Genomic DNA, 21,434 nt, shown 5'->3' with positions numbered 1-21,434 from the left:
CAAATTATATGCTTATATTTTACTTGAGTAACATTTTGATTGCAGGACCTCTGCATACATAGCCTACTGTCAATAAATAGCAGATCTTCATTTGGTTAACTTACAACATGACTTGTTTCTAATTTTTCACCTGTGCTACTGCAGGGTACTTTGACTGAACATCTTGTTTCTGTGTGGACTACTGGACTGTATGTTTTATAAGCTAATGTTACACACTTTTTGACCCCGGATTTATCATCTAACTGTGGTTTCTTCATCAACAGTAGTACACCAGATATTCCACCTGAACAGGTATGTGACTCTTGTATCCTCACTCAAATTTAAAAAGGCTTTATCAGTGTTGGAAATGTTATACTCTAGTATTGTACTATTTTGACATATTTGTACTTTATTTGAGTATTTTTTTATTTAATGCTACTTGAAATAAATTATCCTTATGTTCTCTTTTATATCAAACTGAATATCCCTGGGTTTGTATTAATTAAAAAAAATACTTTTTAAGAAATCATTTTTGACTTTGAGAAACTGGGATGGACATTTTTACCACTATTTACTATTTTATATCCCCAAATTAATCAATAATTAAAACATCATTTAGTTGCAGCCTACCAAATGTATGAATAAACAAGACCAGTGTTGTTCATTTTACAGGTCTATATTTGAATTGGTGGAATCTCATAAGTACCTGGAATTAACTGACCAAAGGCTGCTGCAGTGGTACCTCCGTTTGAATTGTGAAGACAGAAAGATTATACAAGGTATGCTGCTCTTTCTCAATAATTAAAGAATCGTATACCAAATGGTTTTTTGATTTTGACTGTTAAGACAAAACAAGACCCTTTTTTAAAGAGGTCATCCTGGACTCTAGGGAGTTATTATGGGCATTTCTCTTAATTTTTTGGTGTGTTATAAATCAGACAATTCGTATTTTAATAATTGATTGAATATTCATACTAGGGTTATCATCTTTTAAATGAAAACGGAAATTATATGGCAATAAAAGAGAGTAATGGCTAATATATTATTATATAAACTTAGAGTCTACCTGCCCGCCTTTGTGTAAGACATTTTGATTACATGTTGCAGCCCATTTTCATTTTCATATTTAATTGTTTTCCTCTCTCCTAGACGGAGGAGGGTTGCGCTGGTTCTTGGTGAGACATCCTGCCCTGGAGCTGTCTCTGCATCATGTTTATGTGAAGCGTAAGTCTGTGGAAATATCATATTTTAATAGCTGTGCACAGACCAAATATTGACTACTGTTTTTATTTACAATGCAGATTGTCATAGTGTCAGACCTGCACTGCCAACCATAACATCTAACAGGCCTACGCATGTCTCACTGTCAGTACAGTGAATACTAAGACATTTCATCAAATGAATGAAGGTTTTATCATTTTTACAGTGATTTATTATTAATGCTGTTTTGTTTTCAGATCTACATCAGCAATAGCAAGAACCGGTAACTTACAAACCTCATACACTACCAGCATTTCCCTTTTTATTTACTGTTTTAAAGTCATTGACATAAAAGTCATTGTTTTTTAGAAGAAAGAAAAGAAATAATTGGAAAGAAACATTTGTCCAAGGCTTGGTTCTTGAAAAGATATTTAGTCACATTAATTATAAAAACTCAACTCCCATACTATATAAGGTTTCATTTCTTTATCATAATGTTTGTTTGCTCCTGTACACATCTAGACTTGGAGATGCTTCCCAATGCGAGAGACCCTTTCCATTTTGGCAATAGCAGCAGCGGAGATGGATCACAACAACGTCAACATGAGGAAACCTTGCGCACCGAACCGCTCCTCAAGCCGCAGCAAAGCTACCAATCCGCTTTCAGCAAGTTCTACTCGCATGAAGCAACCGATCAGAGGGTACAAACTTTCTGTATGTCTTTATAAAGTTAGAACACTCGTGTAGTCAGAGGTGGGAAGTAACTAACCTAAAGTGTTTTGACAATAATGTATTGGTACTTTTACTCAAGTAAAGCATCTGAATACTCCTTCTGGGTGTAGTCATGAAAGGCAGAATGAGTTGGATTTTTCTAAAGGTAATTATACCTCTCAATCACCACTTACCACTCAGAGTGTGTAGGGGTGTGTCTGTATCTGCAGATGGCTTGTCCTCTGCTTACATTTAGTTATTTTCCTGTGTTTTTGACATTTCCTGGCATCAATCTATAAAAACGTAGCGACCAGGTGTAGGAAAAGCATGCATCCAAGAGGAAGCTAGGAAAACGGAGGACATCGTGCCAATAAATGCAAATGCATTGAGGCAAAAACAAAATTCAGCTCGTTCCAAAAAGAGATTGAATCTATAGTTGGAGTCTACCCGCAGGCGAGAACCGTAACTCTTGTTTAGTTGAGGAAGTGCAAACTTCTGAAAAATCCTGCTCACTCTGTCTTGGCTGTTTCGTAGTTGTAAATGCTAAATTCCCTTGGGCAAAAAGATTAATGCAGGCTTTTTTGAAGGAGTCATCCCGTCTATATGAACAAAGGCCGATGTCCAGCAGCAGTACCAGCAGCTTCGCCGTATGCAAAGATCCAGCAGCCCTGGCCAACTTATCTCTGGACATGGATCTGGAAAGAAGCCAACCGTGGGGAGAGCCGAAGAGCCAGATGTCGAGGCCCCAAGGCCAGAGTGCTTACGACACACATGCTGAAGTCAGTCCATCACCGTGAGTATGAATCTTGTGTCTGACACAATGTGACATTTGTTCATATCTTGCAGCTCAATCATGCCCATCTAAGCTCTTTTTATATTTTGCTTGACGTGTCTGGATTTTATAGTTATATAGCTTGAGGTTAAATTAGGGATTGGTATGACTGAAGAACATTTTTTGTATTTGTAAACCTACTTGCCAAAAAACCTGATTCTGATTGCTTCATGTTACAGATCAGAATGGCCAAATATTGAAAAAAACACTCCTGATTATTACAGTGTTGACAGCATTCAGATGGATGGCACAGAGTACAATGACAGGAGCGCCATCCACTCAGACGGACAGACCATCCCATCTCTGGTTGAGGAAAGCAGCACAAATGAAGGATGCTTTGAAGATCAAGGTCACATCTTCTATAGCATCATGGAGAACGATGAGAGCATACTCGCCTATGAAACCTGTCACGATATGAAAGCTCATAACAACGGGCTACACTCAGTTGATGGTGAAGCTCTGGCAGCCAGCAGTGACACCTGGATGACTGCAGAAAAGCACATCTCCTCTACACCACGGGTTACTACCTGTGACGTGATGGTTGGCACTGAGATGCCACTGTGCACGTCAGCCGACACCCAAACTACGGGCCCAGAAACAGCTGACAAACATATCAATACTGAAGTCCATATGGTAGATCTGGACTCAATTGTAAAGGTAATGATCAAACTAAAGAGCAATTATTATAATAGCTTGAAAAACAATGTAACATAACCTATTTAAACATTTCGCTTTCAGGCATTTACCAAACTCCAGGAAAAAGGGAAAAGGTATGAGACACACACAGTCCAACACTAAACGTGGGAATTTCTTCCACAGTAGTTGTTGAAGCCATTTTGCATATCTACCTTATTTATATCCATAATTCATGTTTTGTAAGTGTAATTATATTATGCAGAGGATGTTATGGATATCCCTGTGTTCATTATTGATATTGACTATCACTGAATTAAAGTGACGTCACATATAGGCGTGGTTTTGGCCCTTTCATTTAGGACAGGTACTCACAATTTTCCACCGCGTGATAGAAACCGCATGGTGTTCTCTGCATGATACAAGATATCTGTAATACGCCGCATGGCTTCAACTCTTTTGTTTATCTGTTTAAAATTGACTATTTTCTCAGTTTTCTTAAAATAAACAGACAACAATGGATCATTTATGTGGATGTGTGTTGATTTTCCGACTGCTCCATAACAGTAGTACTATTAATTATATACATATTTTTCCAGTTTGGCTTGTAAACTGAGAAAGGAACGTCAGTGTTTGCAGCGTGCGGAGCTGAGCCTCCTGGCCCTGCATTACAGCATGTGCAGACGGCACTGCTCCACCCTGAACGACTCCTCCGCTGAGGGAGGCCTGCTCGCCCCACAGTAAGGACACATCAATCTATAGCTTACCAGAGTTTTCCTTTTTCAACATTCAAACGCTTAATTGTCGTCATGCACGACCCACATACAGTTGTGGTCAAAAGTTTACATACACTTGTAAAGAACATGCATTTCATGACAGTATTGACTTTGCAATAATTTCTACAACTCAATTCATGTTGCTGTATGTATATTTTTGACCAAGTAGATCAAGACCCATTATAAAGTCATAAAAGAACCAAACTTCATGATTTTTGTCAAGTAGTGTGTGCTCCAATCATTCTAGTTGTAGAAATGATTGAAAAGTCAAGACTGTCATGAAATACATTATAATACTTTTGACCACAACTGTAGTGTAGATATGGTGTTGAAAGTCTTAAGTCCCAAGCTCCTCCAACAATGCAACATAATATATAAGACGTATAACAAATCTGAAAAACAATTGAAAAAAAGTGCAAGATTATGTTACGAGACCAGTGTGCAAGTAATGCAGATGAAGTAACCTTAATTTGGCAGAGAATGTTGTGACCAAGTAAATGCAGAATGTACAATTTAAATACTGAACAGTGGAATAAACTACAGTTTATTGTAGTAATAAAAACAGTGTGGGAAGCAACCAGATAAATGCTTCAGGCAGTCAATGTGTGCCAGAATGGTCTTTACTTGTATTATTCCCTTCTCTCTGTAGGCCCAGTAACCCTCCTGCAAACATTGCTACTGTTCTGCAAAAACTGGAGTGTGACTATAAAGCGATGAGGGATCAGATCCTGGCAGGCGTCCCTCTGGAGCAGCAGAAGCCTCTCTCTGTTGATTCTGAGAAGACAACCACGAGTTACATCCCTGCTCAGGTGAGACTCAGCCTGCTAACCCTATAATGTCTTGGAGGCCGTCTTTCTGCACATCTATCTTAAAAATGTTTGTCATTTCATATATTATAACCCCAGCTGTGATAGTAATGACTTAATTCTCTGTTGTCCCTGTTTAGATGGTTGGTGATGTGCTGGGAAATGTTCCATCAGGGTATGTCACAGACGTGCATATGTGTGAAGGTATTCAATTTGAACAGTTTAGCTTTGACTAGGCTCTAGATGCTCTAATGTGTTTGTTTCTGATCCCAAGGAGCTCCCAGGAACCGCAGAAACATGACACCTCACCAAGTGAAGACACTGCATGTCCTGATGATCAAATCAGAAGTGAATGCCAGGTATATATAGGACAGAACTAAGTAATACACAAAGCACATCTGAAATTCACCCTAACTGCATTTTGATACCACTTGGAGACCTTTCTATGTAAATGAACCTCATTGTAAAAACAGTCCATTTCACATAGATCAGAGTTAATAGCCACACACAGTTACAGTGAAATGATTAGTGTCTAAAGAGAGTTGGTGGTAACTGAACTACACTCAAAGGTTGTCATAGCCAGACTTTGCACTGATATCTGCAGCAGTGATTGTAGCCATGTGAAGGCGTCATGTTCCAATCAAACCCATGCAATTTGGGATTTAGTGACAGGATGCAAAGACAGCCCTGAAGGATTACGTAAATATATAAACAAAATATTTATTCTGCAAACACACTTAATGGGTGTGTTTGCGATGTTATATCATTGGCATAATATTTGTTGGTCCTTTGGATGGGGCGGATAGCGGTTCAAAATGACGCTCTGTTCATGGTGTTATCAGCAATCCATTCTTTGTGGAGTCTCCCCTGACATTAGTTTAGTTAAACAAAATGTGACATTTCATCCTCATCAGTTTGACCATCTTTGATGTTTTGTTTTCATTTCTTCGCCAGCAGAGTAACAATGAGGAAAAACAAATGAACAAGGAGAAGGCTGTCCCCCAGGATAGAGATGCTACCCATAATGCACACAAGCCAGAAGAAAAGCAGACACGTAAGCAGAAGCACCCCTCTAATGTTTTAATAAATCCCATGATCATTAATGTATTAATCAGAAGATGTGTCATTCTCTGTGTGAGCAGCAGCTGCATGTAAAGATGTCAGCACATTGGAGGCGTGGTTCGATGCTGAAGAAGACCTGCAGCCTGCATCAGCTGCTGAGACCGAGCCGGACCCTACGGTGATCACAACAGATCAGACCAGTGGTGAGAGATCAGGGATGGAAGTTAAAGCACTATAGCTGCACATATAAGGTTTTTAAATATATTTGGGATGAAATCCTTAGTGGAGAATTTGTGTTACCCACAGAATCCGGCAGCAAGGAGGTGGAGAGCTCGTTACTTTGTGTTTCAAACCTGCCCAGTAACGCCTCAGAGGTGAGGTTCTGCTGCTGACTGCACACACATTACCATTTAAAGCAGTACTCATAAGAACAAATGCTATTATAGTTGTCATATGTTGTTTAATATGTATTTGTTAGACATGTTTTATTAGCTAGTCAGATTTTGTAATGTTATGGCCTTGTATTACAGAGGTGTAGCCACCAGGGGGCGGTACAGGCTTTAACTGACTCTTGTTTTTCCCAGTGTGATGTGATGCAGTGGTTTGAGAAATACCATGCCTCTGAAGTCAGCATCTCTGCTTTAAAGAACGATTTGAGGTGAGCATCTGCTCTGCTCTAAAGAACATATATATATTGCAACACACACACACACACATTTTTCTTGTCATGCATCCATCCGATTTATGTGTGGTTGCATGAAGAACACAATGTTCTTCAGCTGTAATTGTGTTATGTTATGCCTGAAATCAGAAAAATATAATTATTTAACATTTAAAAATAATAAAGACTAGTATTTACACCACATTTAAAATATACTAAAAAAGCTAAGAACAATGAATATATGACAACCTGCAGTGTATTCATAAGTCCTTCGTCAGTTAGATAAGTGAATATGTTCTTGCAGCAATTTGTTTCCCAAATCGCCGTCAGTGTAACATGTCCCTCTTTGTTCTGTAGAGTTGCCATAGTGATGATAAGTGGAGCCCAATCTGCCGAGGCTGCAGTGAGAGAGCTGAATGGCAGCAGCATGCACGGCCATGCTCTACATGTGGAGCACATCAACAGAGCCAGGGATGAGACCCAGAACCAGGACCAGGACCAGGCCTCGGGCACCGTGAGGGGGCCGGAGTCCGCCCAAACAGAAACCTCCAAGTCTGACTCCAGCAGCGCAGACAGAAAGGTGAAAAGTTCAATGATGTTCACTTTATGCAGAAAAAAACGATGAGATTTTGTAAGAAACGAAAAAGTGAAATTCTAGTATCTTATCTATGCTTCTTTTAATTGTCTACTGTACATGCTGTGCAAATTATGAACATTATTGATGCTTATTTCTTCATTTGGAGCTGACCAACAGATACAGCTGCTTTTTATGTAATGTGTGTCTCCCTGTGTACCCAAGGCCCCTGACAGTTGTGACTAGGTGACCCTTGCTAAATAAGAGAGCTTAAAGTGCACCTATCATGCTATTTTAAGGCATATATTATGGGTCTCAGATATATACAAATATATAAAAACATGTCTATGATGTGTTTTTCTCAAAATACAAACGGATCATGCATTTTAGACATCCCTCAAATCCCTCTATTCCAGCCCTGTTTAGAGAAACGCGGATTTTGGGTCCTTAGTTTGAAAAAATAAAAAGAGGAGCCTGAGCTAATGCCTGATCAGAATTCTACCGGAGATAAAGTTAAATTCTGCTGTGATAAAACGCCATCCTGTTCTAAACCACATCAAGGATTGTTTCTGAAACAGTATGGAGCTCAAAGGCTTTCTCTCTTGCCGGTTATACCACAAGGTGAGTTCCTTTTTATTTCCTGCTTCTTCACACACATGCTCTCCAGTACAGGTTAGCGAGGCTTGCTAATGTAAACAAAGACGAGATTACATCCAAAACACGTCAGGCATTGTTTCTGATAGCAACTCTCTGTGGGTCCACTATCCGAAATTACGTCATATCGGCAGCAAATCTGTATCCGCTCGTTGTACCCCCGTTTTTAGAGATTTGGGTACGGAGGAAAAGAGAGAGGGTTTTATTTTCTGACGCTGCGTGAGTTCCCTGACACACCGGGGACACATGTTTATGTATAAAAGACATCAAAAAGTGCATTTTGCATGATAGGTCCCCTTTAAATAAAAATCATTAATACAACAATAATAATAAAGAATGAATCAATCTTTGAGTAGTTGTTCAAGATGTTTTGCTTCCTTTGTTAGATATTATATAACAATGTCATGATATTAAAAGTAACATATTTAAAGCTTCAGAGAGTTAGTCAGACAAAACTAAGTAGTCACCTTGGACTCTGGAACATTTTCAGGGATGCAAACTTGTCACCTTTCGGCGAAATTCGCCGTTTTGAATCCAAAATAGGTCGTTTGTGTGATTCATGTAGATCTGCAATAAAAATATTTTTGGGGTATGGGGGGTGTCTGGGACCCGGAGTAATCTGCGGCCGCGAGCTGTTATGTGCCATCATGACACGCATGGTGTTATCTTTTTATATATTATAATGAAGCGAGAGCTGTGTGCTCGAGTATTCCTGCCTGTCGGCTCTGCTCATGGATGTGTAATAAGGCTCTGTTGCTCCGGGATGAGGGTCTAGCTTCAGCAGCTACATTACCTACGGGTGCGTTCGTTAATATTAACTGTGTGGTCCGGAGTCACTGTGGCACAGACTGGACCGCTGGTGAACAGCTGTTAGAACGGGCCGTTCAGGTGTTCAGAACTTCAGAGCAGAGCTCCCTGACCTGAGCGGCAGAGCGTGATGTGCACTGAAAAGTGTTCCTGTCGCAATATTATTTAATGAATCGTTGAGCTAGCTAACTAGCATACATTGTCACTATCTGCTAACGTTAGCTTTAGCCTTCGTTTTCTAATCGTTTTTTTCATAGGCTATAAACGGAGGTGGTATAAGTATATATCTTGAGTAAAAGTAGAAGTACTCAGGTCTTGTACTTGAGTAAAAGTAGAAGTACTCAGATCTTGTACTTGAGTAAAAGTAGAAGTACTCAAATCGTGTACTTGAGTAAAAGTAGAAGTACTCAAATCGTGTACTTGAGTAAAAGTAGAAGTACTCAAATCGTGTACTTGAGTAAAAGTAGAAGTACTCAGGTCTTGTACTTGAGTAAAAGTAGAAGTACTCAAATCGTGTACTTGAGTAAAAGTAGAAGTACTCAGGTTTGAGTAAAAGTAGAAGTACCAGAGTGTAAGAACAATCCTGCAATCAAAATGTTCCTCAAATAAAAGTACAAAAGTATTATCATCAAAATATAGTTAAAGTAGCGACAGTAAAAGTAAAAGTACTCAGATCTTGTACTTGAGTAAAAGTAGAAGTACCAGAGTGTAGGAATACTCTGTTACAGTAAAAGTACTGCATTCAAAATGTTCCTCAAGTAAAAGTACAAAAGTATTATCATCAAAATATAGTTAAAGTAGCGACAGTAAAAGTAGTCATTGTGCAGATTGGTCCATTTCAGAATAATATATATGATATGTTTTATAATGATTGATCATTAAAGTGTTCTCAAAGCTGGTAAAGGTGCAGCTAGTTTGAATGACTTTGTATACTGCAGGGTAGCTTGTGAATTTACTCCAGGTGGAACTAAAGTCTGATTTAACACTTGATTATATTTCACATCATTCATCCACATCTGTGAAGTTACTAAAGGTATTAAATACATGTAGTGGAGTCAAAGTACACCAGTTACCTCTGAACTGTAGAGGAGTAGAAGAACAAAGTAGCAAAACATTGAAATACTTAAGTAAAGTACAAGTATCTCAAAATTGTACCCAAGTATAGTACTTGAGTTTATGAACTTAGTTACTTTACACCACTGGCTATAAAGATAGAAAGACTAAGCCTTGCACAGAGGCATGAAAATACATTTTCAAAATTATAAACTGACTGCTACACAATTAAAATAAATGCTTTTATATATTTCTATTAGATGTGACTCTTTGGCGTTTCTGTTATTATTAACTGCTTTAGTTCTGACTGCTAAAATCCTCTGTTATTCCTCATTTTAAAGCCGATATTCCGTGGGGTCGGGGGGGCTCGGATCCTTGTCACCTTTTTCATACCTGATGAGTTTGCATCCCTGATTTTACTGGGCAATTTTCTCAGTTTTTCTGACATTTTATAGACAAAACCATGATGAATATAAAAATTAATCGCTGCCTTACAAATAAAATATATTTGTGCTTTTATATCATATTATTTTACACGATCCTGAAAGTTTAAACAGCTCTATATGTCTTTGTCATGCTTTGATCACTCCCTCTCTGCAGCTGATCAGTCAGCCGCCGCTGAGCTCCAGCCTGAGGGCCAGGAGGGTGGTGTGCGTCTCGCCCACAGCGAAGGTAACCATGGTGCAGGAGAACTACTGCACCTTGGGAGGCCTCAACACCCTGATTACGGAGCTCACTCAGCTCCACCCGGGCGTCTCCAGGCAGAGGTTTTTGGATGCTCTGCTGGAGCTGAAGGCCAAACACAAGGGCGTCCTCTGCGGCCTGCCGCTCCGCACCATCAGGGAGATGACCTCTGACCTCATCACCGGGCCAGAGAGCGCCACACAGCTATGAAGAAGCAGTCTTTACAGTTATTTGTTGAAAAAGCATCATTACATCTCCAGTTTATTCTTTACAACTCGAGTAGTTCAGAGGGAGAAATTCACCTAAAGGAATTGGGTTTTCTTTAAAAGATTTGTTACATTCTACTAATAGTTTTGTCATTTCCAGTTGAGTTGTATATTCAAAAGATGCTTCATAGAAAGTTCTAGTTATTTATTTGGCATACAGTTACTTGCATACAGTTTTATATGCATCAGCTTTGTTTGCATTTGATGTCCTCTTGCTTTGTTTGTATTTGATGAGCTCTATCAATAAAAAGGACACAACATTTGCCCACCTTAAACTCTGTTGTTAGCCCTGCTCTGTTTATTGGATTAACCTCTCTAACGCGAGGAGACAAAGGGACCAGTGATACAATGTGAAGCTGCCTCCCTTTGACTCATGGACAAGGTTGCATGCTGTAATTCGACCTTTGGATAATACTAAATATGGCTGCATTCACACCCTGCTTCTTTTGGTGCTCAATTCAGATTTATTTTTGTTTGGCTGTTTACATTATCTTTTAAATGTGGCCAAGATCAGAATCCTGGTTGAACTAGTTACAGTCCTGAACAGACCGTCATGTACGAAAGAAATAACAAAGTTGTACTGCAGTAACAATAGAGGCCACTTAGGTCAGCATTTAGAGTATAGTTTAAATGTAATTCTCGATAGCAACGATGAAGAGGAAAATGGTTAAAAAAATGTCCCAAGAATTACCATGTTTCGGTTGAATGCCTCTGTCATCCAGTCACTTTGCAGTTTACATATATGTCTTTCCGAATTGCATTTAATCCAACATTTGTTTGAAACAGTGACAGTATTTATATTTTTTACGTGTGGGAATCCGAAATCTAATCAGTAACTGATTTAGGACCACATATGAAAGTGGCCCAAATCAGAATAAATATCAAATTGTATGAAATTCCAATTTACACCAAATACCCAATTTTAGTAACATGCTAAATTCCAAAAAAAAAATTGGGATTTTTTTGATGTGTTTGCCAGCCTTCAACCAATTTTGGTAAAAGAAAAGAGGAAATTAAAAGGCTAGTCAAATGTGACCCCAGCTACAGTTCTGTGGATGCCCCTTTTCCTTCAAACCGGTTCCGGTTCGGGAACAGTTATTGTGCTTTTCTGGTGCTTAACTGGTTCTTCGTACTCGCCATTATCTGTTATTGCTCAGGTTAATCTCGCCCCCCTCCGACGTAAGCGTGACGTATTGGTTCTTGGTTCTTGCTGGGCAGCCGAGTGGGGTCAGCTAAGAACTGGTTTTCCTGCTTAGAGCCGGCTCCGCTGCGGCTGAAACGGGAAGAACCGGAGCTAAATCAGGCTCTAGCCCGGAACAGGTGTTGTGCCGTAGATTGAAGGCTTGCCATGGATTGAAGCCGAGGGCTGACGTCATTTCAATTATTGGACGTTTCGGCTAGGTTTCTAAGCGGAAGAACGGAAAAAATGATTTACTTCCACATGTGGCAGACCAGGCGTTGGTGCTGCCGGGTTTGGCACCCCCACTATAACTGTCCTAGATAGTCGTACTCCCACCAAAAAGTGCTGATTCTCTGTCTGTTACTTTAGATGAAAATAAGGAGCCCCTCCCCACGCCCCTCTGAGAGATATTTGGTTAAAAAGAACACAATGGTGCTCGAGGAGGAGATTCAGGTGATAAGGTGGGGGGGGGGTTACCTTGGTTGGTGATTGTCTAATGGTTACACAAGCCAAAAAATCGTCTTGACATCATAAAGTGGCCAAAATCTGATCAGCTCATTTTCAGACAGGTTTTTATATAAATGGATCAGGACAAAAAGAGAGAGAATCTTTTTTCCTGAAACTTTCAGAATCTCTTTCCACAGAGGGGACACATGTTGATGTAGAAGAGACAGGAAAAAGTGGATTTTGCATAGGTGACCTTTAATTTAAAGTGTGTATTTCACCTCTGGAATCTCTCGCCCTGGAATCGGTTTGGTGGAAAAGGGGCACAGTCCCTGGATGATTCCCCAGGATCCACCACTAGGTGTCCGCAGCTCCTCTGCCTCCTGTGGGGTTTAAACCACAGTGTGGTGCGAACTGTTCAACCAGCAGCGGAGGGGTTAATATAATCCCTGCTAGGGAATGGGCGGAGATTCCAGCTGGGACACAAACCGGACAAACCGAAAAGGCAACACTGAAACCTGGAGCAGAAACCCGCTGCTGGAGTTGTGTGTATTCATTTATCTTTGTGTGGCCTTTTTTGTTTCCTATACACCTTTTTTTTTGCGCATAATTCCACCGTGTGGTACCGAGGAGCGCCATGAAATCCATTGAGAAGTTGTGGAGTTGCTGTCAGCTATGGGTGAAGTAGTCATTAGGACGTGGAAATCTGCTGTGGAGAAGTCCAACAACAGAACCTCAGGATCAACAGGACTGCGAGGAGCGCTCCCTTTCTGCACAATCTAAAACAATGGAAGAGGCTCCATGCCTTTACGCGGATACAACACTGAGCCCAGACAACGCGCTGTAGAGGGGCTGAGATGGTCTAAAAGCACACTTTATTGTGGAGGTTTGCACACATAAAGAGGAGTTAATCCAATGAGAGGGCTGATGGTAAAGTAATTACCGGTGTCAGCTGCGAATAGACACACAAATCTGGTATTTCGACAACACGCCGACTGACACCATGTGGAGCCCGGGGACGTGGATGTGGAGAGCGGCTGTGTGCTGCATGCTTCTGGAAACATTTCTGCACACTGCGAGAGGTAGGACAAAGCGGGATTGTCTGCCTTTGCAATAAATTATCTGCTATCTTCTATCGAGCCTGTTTGTGTAGAAACATCACACAGTGGGTCAGTGTTTGGGGCACACACAGGAAGAATAGCTACTGTAAACTGGAGCCACATGCAGGAGAGTCAACATTTGGATGTTTGTTTACAGTGCAGCCATGGCTCTGAGAAAATATAATTTATACCCTCTTTCATCAGAACATATGATGGAATTGCACTGTGCCTAACTCAGTCCTTCTCAATTTTCAGTGTGTGAATTCAATGATAATTGGGCAATGTAATGAATACCTGTCAGTAATTCAAAACATATCTCTATTTCTGGATTAAAACATATTTGTATGTGCATTTAAGCTGCATAAATTGACCAAATCAAATTTAGCAAAAACATAAGGTCCCTATAGGCCTTTAGTTCAAAGTAAGATGACACTTGTGAAAATGTCAACACTCTTTAAACTGACTGACCTGAAAACCACCCCTGCAATGCCATGCAAACTTCCTTTGTGAATATTCTAATGTTTAACTATTGTTGGCACTGAGTCAGATCACTGGTATGTTTTTCTGGCGGTTAGTTTTATTGGACTGCATTTTTACTGAGAGATGTCATTACATTGATGTCACCTCAATTGGAGATACATACCATAAGAAAAGATCATTACAACAAACATTACCATAGAGCTGAATAAACAGACACACTGCTATTGAAAACCATACATTTCACATGGAGTACAGCAGGTCTGTTTTCTGGTCCCTAACTTTAAGTCCCATTATAACTACATTCATGATTATTTTTCCAGTTATTTATTTGTACTGTAACCCTCCCTGTCTCTGATCTTCTTCAGGTCTTAACATGTGTATGGGTGGCAGCGCTACTTCCTGTGAAGAATGCCTCCTGATTCACCGCAGTTGCGCCTGGTGCGCACAAGAGGTACCTCATTGTTCTCATGATTTGTGCAAACACTGTGCAGGTATAGTTTCCATAGAGGTCAACAGAGGTGGGAAGTAGTTGAGTACAAATACTTCGTTACTGTACTTTTTGTTGTACTGTTAAATTTTTCTGGTATCAGTACTTTACTCCACTACTTATTTTTCTGACGACTTTTTACTTTTACCTCTTACATTTGGAACACAAATACCTGTACTTTCTACTTCTTACATGTTGAACACAAATACCTGTACTTTCTACTTCTTACATTTTCCAAACAGGCTGGTTCCTTTAGTTTGAATGTGTGTTTGGTGGCGTGATCATTATTATTTAGAGTCATTGCGTGCCTATTGATTTGAACACGATCCGTGTATCCATCATTTCCTGGTCTTCTCTAAAGAAGAGGGACCAATGAAAACGTTGTCATGTTGCCGTTGTTCAGCATGGAAACATTCATTTGCTAACAATGACATTATTGTTCTATTAATATAAAGGGAGGTCAGGTACTCTTTAAAACAGCTGCTAGTTATGGGTACTTTTTACTGAAGTACATTTCAAAGCCCATACTTCTTTACTTTTACTTGAGTAAAGAAGTTTAGTAAGTACTTCTACTTTTACCAAAGTATTTTTAAACACGAGTATCTGTACTTCTACTTGAGTAAAGGATGTGTGTACTTTTGCCATCTCTGGAGGTCAAACAATGATTGTAGGCCACTTGTATCATTATGTTTCCCACCACTGTCAATAACGTAAGGTTTGTTTCCTCTCCATCCTTCAGGAGTTTGGGAGGGGGCGGACTCTGACACGCTGTGATTTCAGTCAGAACCTGCAGAAGAGAGGCTGTGACGCTCGGTTCATCGAGTACCCCACCAGCAGCGTCTCGGTGCTGCACAACATGCCTCTGAGCTCCAAAGGGTCCGGGTGGACCCAGAACGACGTGGTTCAGATTCAGCCTCAGAAACTCTCCCTCAGCCTGCGGCCAGGTAAAGATAGACTTTAGAGTGCACACGCCTGAGAGATGGTATGGTTAAAAAAAGACACATAATGAATAATACAAAGCTTCTTTCCTCGAGTCTTAATGGATGTAAATGTAAGTTTCTTTTAAAAGAAGCAATGAAAGAAGAATCCAAAATCTGAGAAAAGTCTGAATGAATTAAAGTAAATGGTGGCCAGGTTTTAAAATAGCAAAACTTTATCGAAACATCTGTTTACAAACTATCACAACACTCGTGCAATGTCATCCAAGTCTTGTGTTTTCAGTGGTATGCTCACTATTTTGATCATTTCATGCATTTTATAATAGAAGCTGACTTTATGAACACAGAGCATCACGCCTGCAAAAGCATGAGACTGTCTAGTAGTGTTTTAAATAATCCGGTTTTAGTCATATGCATGTGTTTGTAAAGTAGTATGCATGGGACTGGATAAATGAGACGGTTTGTAAATAAATGTTTTGATAAAGTTTCCCTGTTGTTTACTGCTGCCCCCATTTACTTCATTTCGTCAAGATGATTCTATAGTTTTTGGATTCTTCTTTCTCCCTGGAGGCATGAAAACGACCTTTCTTTAAGAATTGTGTGTCATTTTGTGTTGGATAAAGTACCCCTTTAAGTGTTAGTCAGTGTGAGTAAACCAGCTCACAGCTTCTCTCCTCGGCCCCTCCAGGAGACCAGACCTCGTTTGAGCTGCAGGTGCGGCAGGTGGAGGATTACCCCGTGGATCTCTACTACCTGATGGACCTCTCTCTCTCCATGAAGGACGATCTGGAGACCATCCGTAACCTGGGCACCAAGCTGGCCCTGGAGATGGGAAAGCTCACCAGCAACTTCAGGCTAGGCTTCGGCTCCTTCGTGGACAAAAACATGTCGCCCTTCTCCTACACTGCTCCCAAGTACCAGGAGAATCCGTGCAATGGGTGAGTAGCGGCTGCAGGATTGAACCGTCCTGTCACGTTCGGGTCAAATCTGACCGATATACTACTTTCATCAATCACAAATATTATGTTTTACATTTGATTGCCTCAAGGCCCTTATGATATCCTCCACAGTAGGCATTTAAACATATCAGAATACCTTTATTCGTCCAGCAGAGGGGACATTTACATATACAATATACAACTTTGTAACACCTATGATGTTCACCACATGTAAATGAATGGGTAACCCTTGATAATGTTCATCCATCAGATAGTACAAACCTACAAATCGAAGAAAGTTTAATTACATTTTCAGTGTTTACTCTTTGTATGTTCACTGCAGTTATACATGTAAACCAGTAGTCTGAGAAATACTTTACAGCTTAAAAGGGGGTTAAACTAGTTTGGTGATGATTCATGTTTTTTTGTGTTAAATTAAGAGCAGTTAAAACAGACCGGTCAAATTGAACCCCAAAGTAAGGGCGGAGAAACGAACACGACAGGAGGGTTAAAGCATGAATATAAATGACGCCCTCACAAGGAGCCTGCGTGTGACTGAAGAAGCGCTCTGTCAGGAGATGAAAGTGAAGTAACAATTGACTCAAACCCACTCGTTCTATTTCTGCACACTCATGAAACATGCATGGTTGGATATCCTTCAGTTGCAGGGATGGGAGATTCTTCATATTTGATAAAGCAGAGGGATGCAGCAGGGTTTGTTGATGAGGGCAAAGTGACAGGCAGCGAACAGACAGAGGGTCAGAAGCTGCGGAGCACCATGTTTGCCCCGGAGCTGAGAGCGCTCTGCATCGCGCATCACTTCACATCTAGGTTATGGCTTTTGATTCAATGCGTGTGTGTGTATATGATGTGTGTATATGTGTGTGTATATGTGTGTATATGTGTGTGTATATGTGTGTATATGATGTGTGTATATATGTGTGTGTATATGTGTGTGTGTGAGTGAAGCACGGCAGGGAAATATTAAAAGGGATAGATGACAGCATTTTGACCTCTTAGCAACCCGGCTCACTTCTGCCTTTGTTCATCCTGTTTATGTAAGTATAGAGCTCAACAATGAGTCTGAGTTTCATATGGACTTGTGCCATATATGAATCACAGGAGGTGGAGTAAAAAGGCAAAAATATGTGTCAAAACATCATTCTGAATGAAGTACTGTTGGTGCTGCAGAGATGTCCTGCAAATGATATCCAGACTTAGGATAAAAACCTTTTTTATTTTTTTTATTCTTGCAAACTTTTAATCATACCATTTATATTTTCAACATATTTTTATTGGAATCGACAAAAATAATGCAAAAAATTATGATTATTCCGTCCAATATGAATGTGTTATATTCTAATTGCAATATCAGTCAAAAGTAATCGCAATACTATATGAGAATACTTTACTTTGATTGCCTGTATTTTCCAAAATCTGTCAATGTCAGATTTAATTTTTTGCAATTCTTTATTTACAAGTTAGTTGAGAACATTTCACTAGTTACAGCGACATAAACCTGAAGTTACAGGGAGTAATCAAGGTTGGCAATAAGGAAACAGTATGAATGGTTAATGGTTACACAACCCTAAAAATTGTTATGACATCATAAAGTGGCCAAAATCTGATCAGCTCATTTTCAGACAGGTTTTTATATAAATGGATCAGGACAAAAAGTGAGAGAATCTTTTTTCCTGAAACTTTCAGAATCTCTTTACCCAGAGGGGACACATGTTGATGAAGAAGAGACATGAAGAAGTGGATTTTGCATAACAGGTGACCTTTAATCTCCGATACCCACAGATACAAACTGTTCCCCAACTGCGTCCCCACCTTCGGTTTCCGCCACATCCTCTCGCTGACGGACAAAGTGGACCGCTTCAACCAGGAGGTGCAGAAGCAGATGGTGTCTCGCAACCGCGACGCTCCGGAGGGCGGGTTCGACGCCATCCTGCAGGCCGCCGTTTGTAAGGTGAGGAAGTCTTTAGAATCAGAATCTGAATTTATCGCCAGGTGCGTTGACACAAACAAGGAATTTGCTTTGTGGTGTAAACATGAACAACATAAGGAAATAAATCATCATTAAAAACTCACCTGTTCACCATGGCCTTTGACCCCTAACCCATCACATTGTTTGTTTGTTCATCATGTAAAGCGGCCTTGGGTCCCTTGAAAGGCGCTATACAAATGTAATCTATTATTATTATAAGTGGTAAGAGAGGGTCAAAAATATAACAATTATAAAAAAGAAAAAAACTATATTCACACCAAATATAAATACTCAAAAGCGTAGTTCAATGAATATACGAAAACATGACAATATATGACAAACTTGATCTCTTCTCTCTTAGCGATGCAAGTTCATTTATACAGCACCTTTCAACCCAAGGCAACTCAAAGGGCTTTGCAAACATTCATTGAGAGCATGAAGAAATAGTGCAGCGGAAAAACTTTATAAAATGACATTTAAAAACAGTCATTAAAAAGCAAAGAGAATTAAAAAAGCTAGAATAACAGAGGTATACAATACATGAAAGTCACAATGCAGTGTAAGATATGAATAATTCAAAGACTGCCTTGCATCCACTGTTATCTTACGTAACCCCCCCCTGACTCGGCTGCATGGAAGATGCCCCCGTGACAAGCGTCTGGCCTGTTTGCTTGTTAATTAAAAGCACAAGGGGGGGGGGGGGTAGACAGGAAGTGCCGTCTGCTGCAGCTGGTTAAACATGAGGACGAGTCAGATCTCTCCTCAGCCAATTTAATTGTTTTCTTCAGGAAGAGAATGACTTCCTCCGAGCGGCTCCTGCCTTGTAATTTACTCCTGCCGCACTGTTTCAAACCCTCGCTGCTCAGGAGGCGGGGCTTAGTCCGTCCCAGAGACTCATTCATCCTTTTATTTGTTTGATATTGTAGGTATGGTCAGGCAGTTTACTGTCAAGTTGATCATGAGTTAAAATAAACATTAAGTAGTTGCATTGTGTGAAACAGAGACAAGTGTTTATTGAATGAGAGAAAGGGATTAACTGCAGAGGAGTTAGCAGATATTTTACCTAGGTAAAAGTAGAAATACTGTGTTGTTTGTATAAGTGCCTGTGTTTCTGTAGTGGCGTGCATTAGTCAGCACTGTTGTTTCCTGTTGATAATGCAGCGGGCCTGTGGTAGACCGCTCTGGCTGCTGTTTCAGTGTGTGTGGATCAGTGGGAAACTTATAGAAACTTATATTGAGTTCTTAGTTAAATATGGAGGCTTACCTAAAATATAAAGCAATGTTATGTGTTGATATGTTGCTTCTGTCATCTGTAAACAGAGGTGGACGAAGTACTCAGATCTTCTAGTAAAAGTAGGAAACCACAATATAAAAACACTCTCTTATAAGATTAGATGAACCCTCTGGCACATGAAGAAGGAAATAAAATAAAATCCTCATGGATTACCGGGTGGGAAATCAAATACATTACAATCTCTTCAACTGCCCTTTTCAGTTGTGACATTTAAATTCTAACTTCAACTGGCCCACTTCAGTTGTGACATTTAAATTCTAACTTCAACTGGCCCACTTCAGTTGTGACATTTAAATTCTAACTTCAACTGGCCCACTTCACTTGTGACATTTAAATTCTAACTTCAACTGGCCCACTTCAGTTCTGACATTTAAATTCTAACTTCAACTGGCCCACTTCAGTTGTGACATTTAAATTCTAACTTCAACTGGCCCACTTCAGTTGTGACATTTAAATTCTAACTTCAACTGGCCCACTTCAGTTGTGACATTTAAATTCTAACTTCAACTGGCCCACTTCAGTTCTGACATTTAAATTCTAACTTCAACACTTTTTGTTATATTCCATGGAATGCTCTTAACATCCCGATAGCAATGAAGACATTAAATGCTTTGACAATAAATACATAAAAAAATTAAATCTGTGGAAGCCGTGGTGCTGTAAAAAGCACAACCAATCATCTGAGCCGGCCCGGCTAAAATAACTGGATGGCCTACCTGCCTGTCAGCCTTCCATCTCGTGCACAAACTTATCTCGTGCCCTCATTGGTCATGTGCGCGTTCGTGTGTGTTGGAGGAGGGGCTCTGTAAGGAAGTCTGAAGGAAGGGGCAGATTTTTTTCGGCTGCGTACTTTCAAATTCTCGCGCACTCGAGCTGGTTTCTCCATTCTTACCTAGCCTACCTTTAATATGGAGACCTCAACAGTCCTGACCAAGCCGACAGGAAGTGTGCCTGTCGTTGAAGCAAATGTTCGTAGTGGCCAAACGGCGGTACTACAACTTCGGTGTCAGTCCGTTTAACGTCATTTGGCGCAAAAATACTTTTTCCCATTGACTTACATTAGGAAAGAGACATCTGCAAATAAGATGATTTTTTAACTAAATCAACTCGTTGTATTAATCATTTGGTTCTAAAAGTTGTAAAATGCGCTTTAAGCCGAATCCGAGTAATTTTTTCTCTCCATTCATTTCACTGAGATAAAATCGGGAGATCAAAGGCGGGACTTAATGAAAACTCAGGTGTGCATGCTCTATGGGTCCAGATGCAGGTATTTTTGCTCTGGAGAGTCAGTCATATTTTGGCTTCATGCGCCACTGAGCAACTTCCCTAGAAATGAACGTGTCCTGCCTCCCACGCTGCATCCAGCTCTCTTTATACTCCGTGGTCCTGACCTGCTGTGTCTCTCTCAGGAGGAGATCGGCTGGAGGAAGGAGGCGTACCACCTGCTGGTGTTCGCCACAGACGATGTTCCTCACCTGGCTCTGGACGGACGGCTGGGGGGCCTCGTGCAGCCCCACGACGGGGAGTGCCACCTCAACGACAAGAACGAGTACAGCGCCTCCACACAGATGGTGAGTTTTTCCTGGGTCCATCCTTTTTATATATGTTCACATTATCATATTTATCATTTGGTTGTCTATGCTGTAAATGGATTTATTTCTTTAAATCTACCTCATCAGGATAATTCTGACTAATTAGTAGACTTTTATCAAATTAAACATTACAGTTAGCTTGAGAGTAGGGCTGTGCAATGATTTAATATGATAATTTATCGCTTTTCAATTAAGTCATATCTTCAATTAAATAATTAAATTATATAGATATTATGATTAGTAATATCGCAAATGTTTCGTCATTTGTCATTTATTTTATTTAAACGGGAGTA

At 40.1% G+C, this 21,434-nt stretch overlaps 2 protein-coding genes across 2 annotated transcripts in view; both read left to right on the top strand.

Moving 5' to 3' along the window:
- The first annotated feature begins 616 nt into the window (after positions 1-616).
- On the top strand, positions 617-10,973 carry rbm44 (RNA binding motif protein 44). The gene is made up of 16 exons (XM_034146799.1): positions 617-758; positions 1,129-1,203; positions 1,702-1,880; positions 2,478-2,683; positions 2,902-3,379; positions 3,461-3,492; positions 3,955-4,095; positions 4,781-4,940; positions 5,078-5,112; positions 5,212-5,296; positions 5,892-5,991; positions 6,080-6,202; positions 6,306-6,373; positions 6,584-6,657; positions 7,018-7,240; positions 10,349-10,973. The coding sequence occupies exons 1-16, from the start codon at positions 617-619 to the stop codon at positions 10,640-10,642; spliced, it is 2,415 nt and encodes an 804-aa protein (XP_034002690.1). The 3' UTR covers positions 10,643-10,973.
- Positions 10,974-12,804: 1,831 nt separating this feature from the next.
- itgb5 (integrin, beta 5) overlaps positions 12,805-21,434 on the top strand; it is a 60,631-nt gene continuing 52,001 nt past the window's right edge. The window contains exons 1-6 of the mRNA XM_034146506.1: positions 12,805-13,404; positions 14,268-14,353; positions 15,129-15,333; positions 16,016-16,265; positions 18,069-18,237; positions 20,959-21,120. Coding sequence (XP_034002397.1) covers positions 13,326-13,404; positions 14,268-14,353; positions 15,129-15,333; positions 16,016-16,265; positions 18,069-18,237; positions 20,959-21,120 — 951 coding nt within the window. The 5' untranslated portion in view covers positions 12,805-13,325. The remainder of the gene's footprint in view (positions 13,405-14,267; positions 14,354-15,128; positions 15,334-16,015; positions 16,266-18,068; positions 18,238-20,958; positions 21,121-21,434) is intronic.

This window comes from Trematomus bernacchii, unplaced genomic scaffold (genome assembly GCF_902827165.1).
Source record: "Trematomus bernacchii unplaced genomic scaffold, fTreBer1.1, whole genome shotgun sequence".
Taxonomy (NCBI): Eukaryota; Metazoa; Chordata; class Actinopteri; order Perciformes; family Nototheniidae; genus Trematomus; species Trematomus bernacchii.
This window is presented reverse-complemented; position numbering and strand designations above follow the sequence as displayed.

Excerpts from the sequence above, each read along its gene's own strand:
- rbm44 (XM_034146799.1), top strand. The coding sequence starts at position 617 with ATGAATAAACAAGACCAGTGTTGTTCATTTTACAGGTCTATATTTGAA. Across the intron at positions 1,204-1,701 it reads GCATCATGTTTATGTGAAGC|ACTTGGAGATGCTTCCCAAT; the intron begins GTAAGTCTGTGG and ends GTACACATCTAG. Across the intron at positions 7,241-10,348 it reads CCAGCAGCGCAGACAGAAAG|CTGATCAGTCAGCCGCCGCT; the intron begins GTGAAAAGTTCA and ends CCCTCTCTGCAG.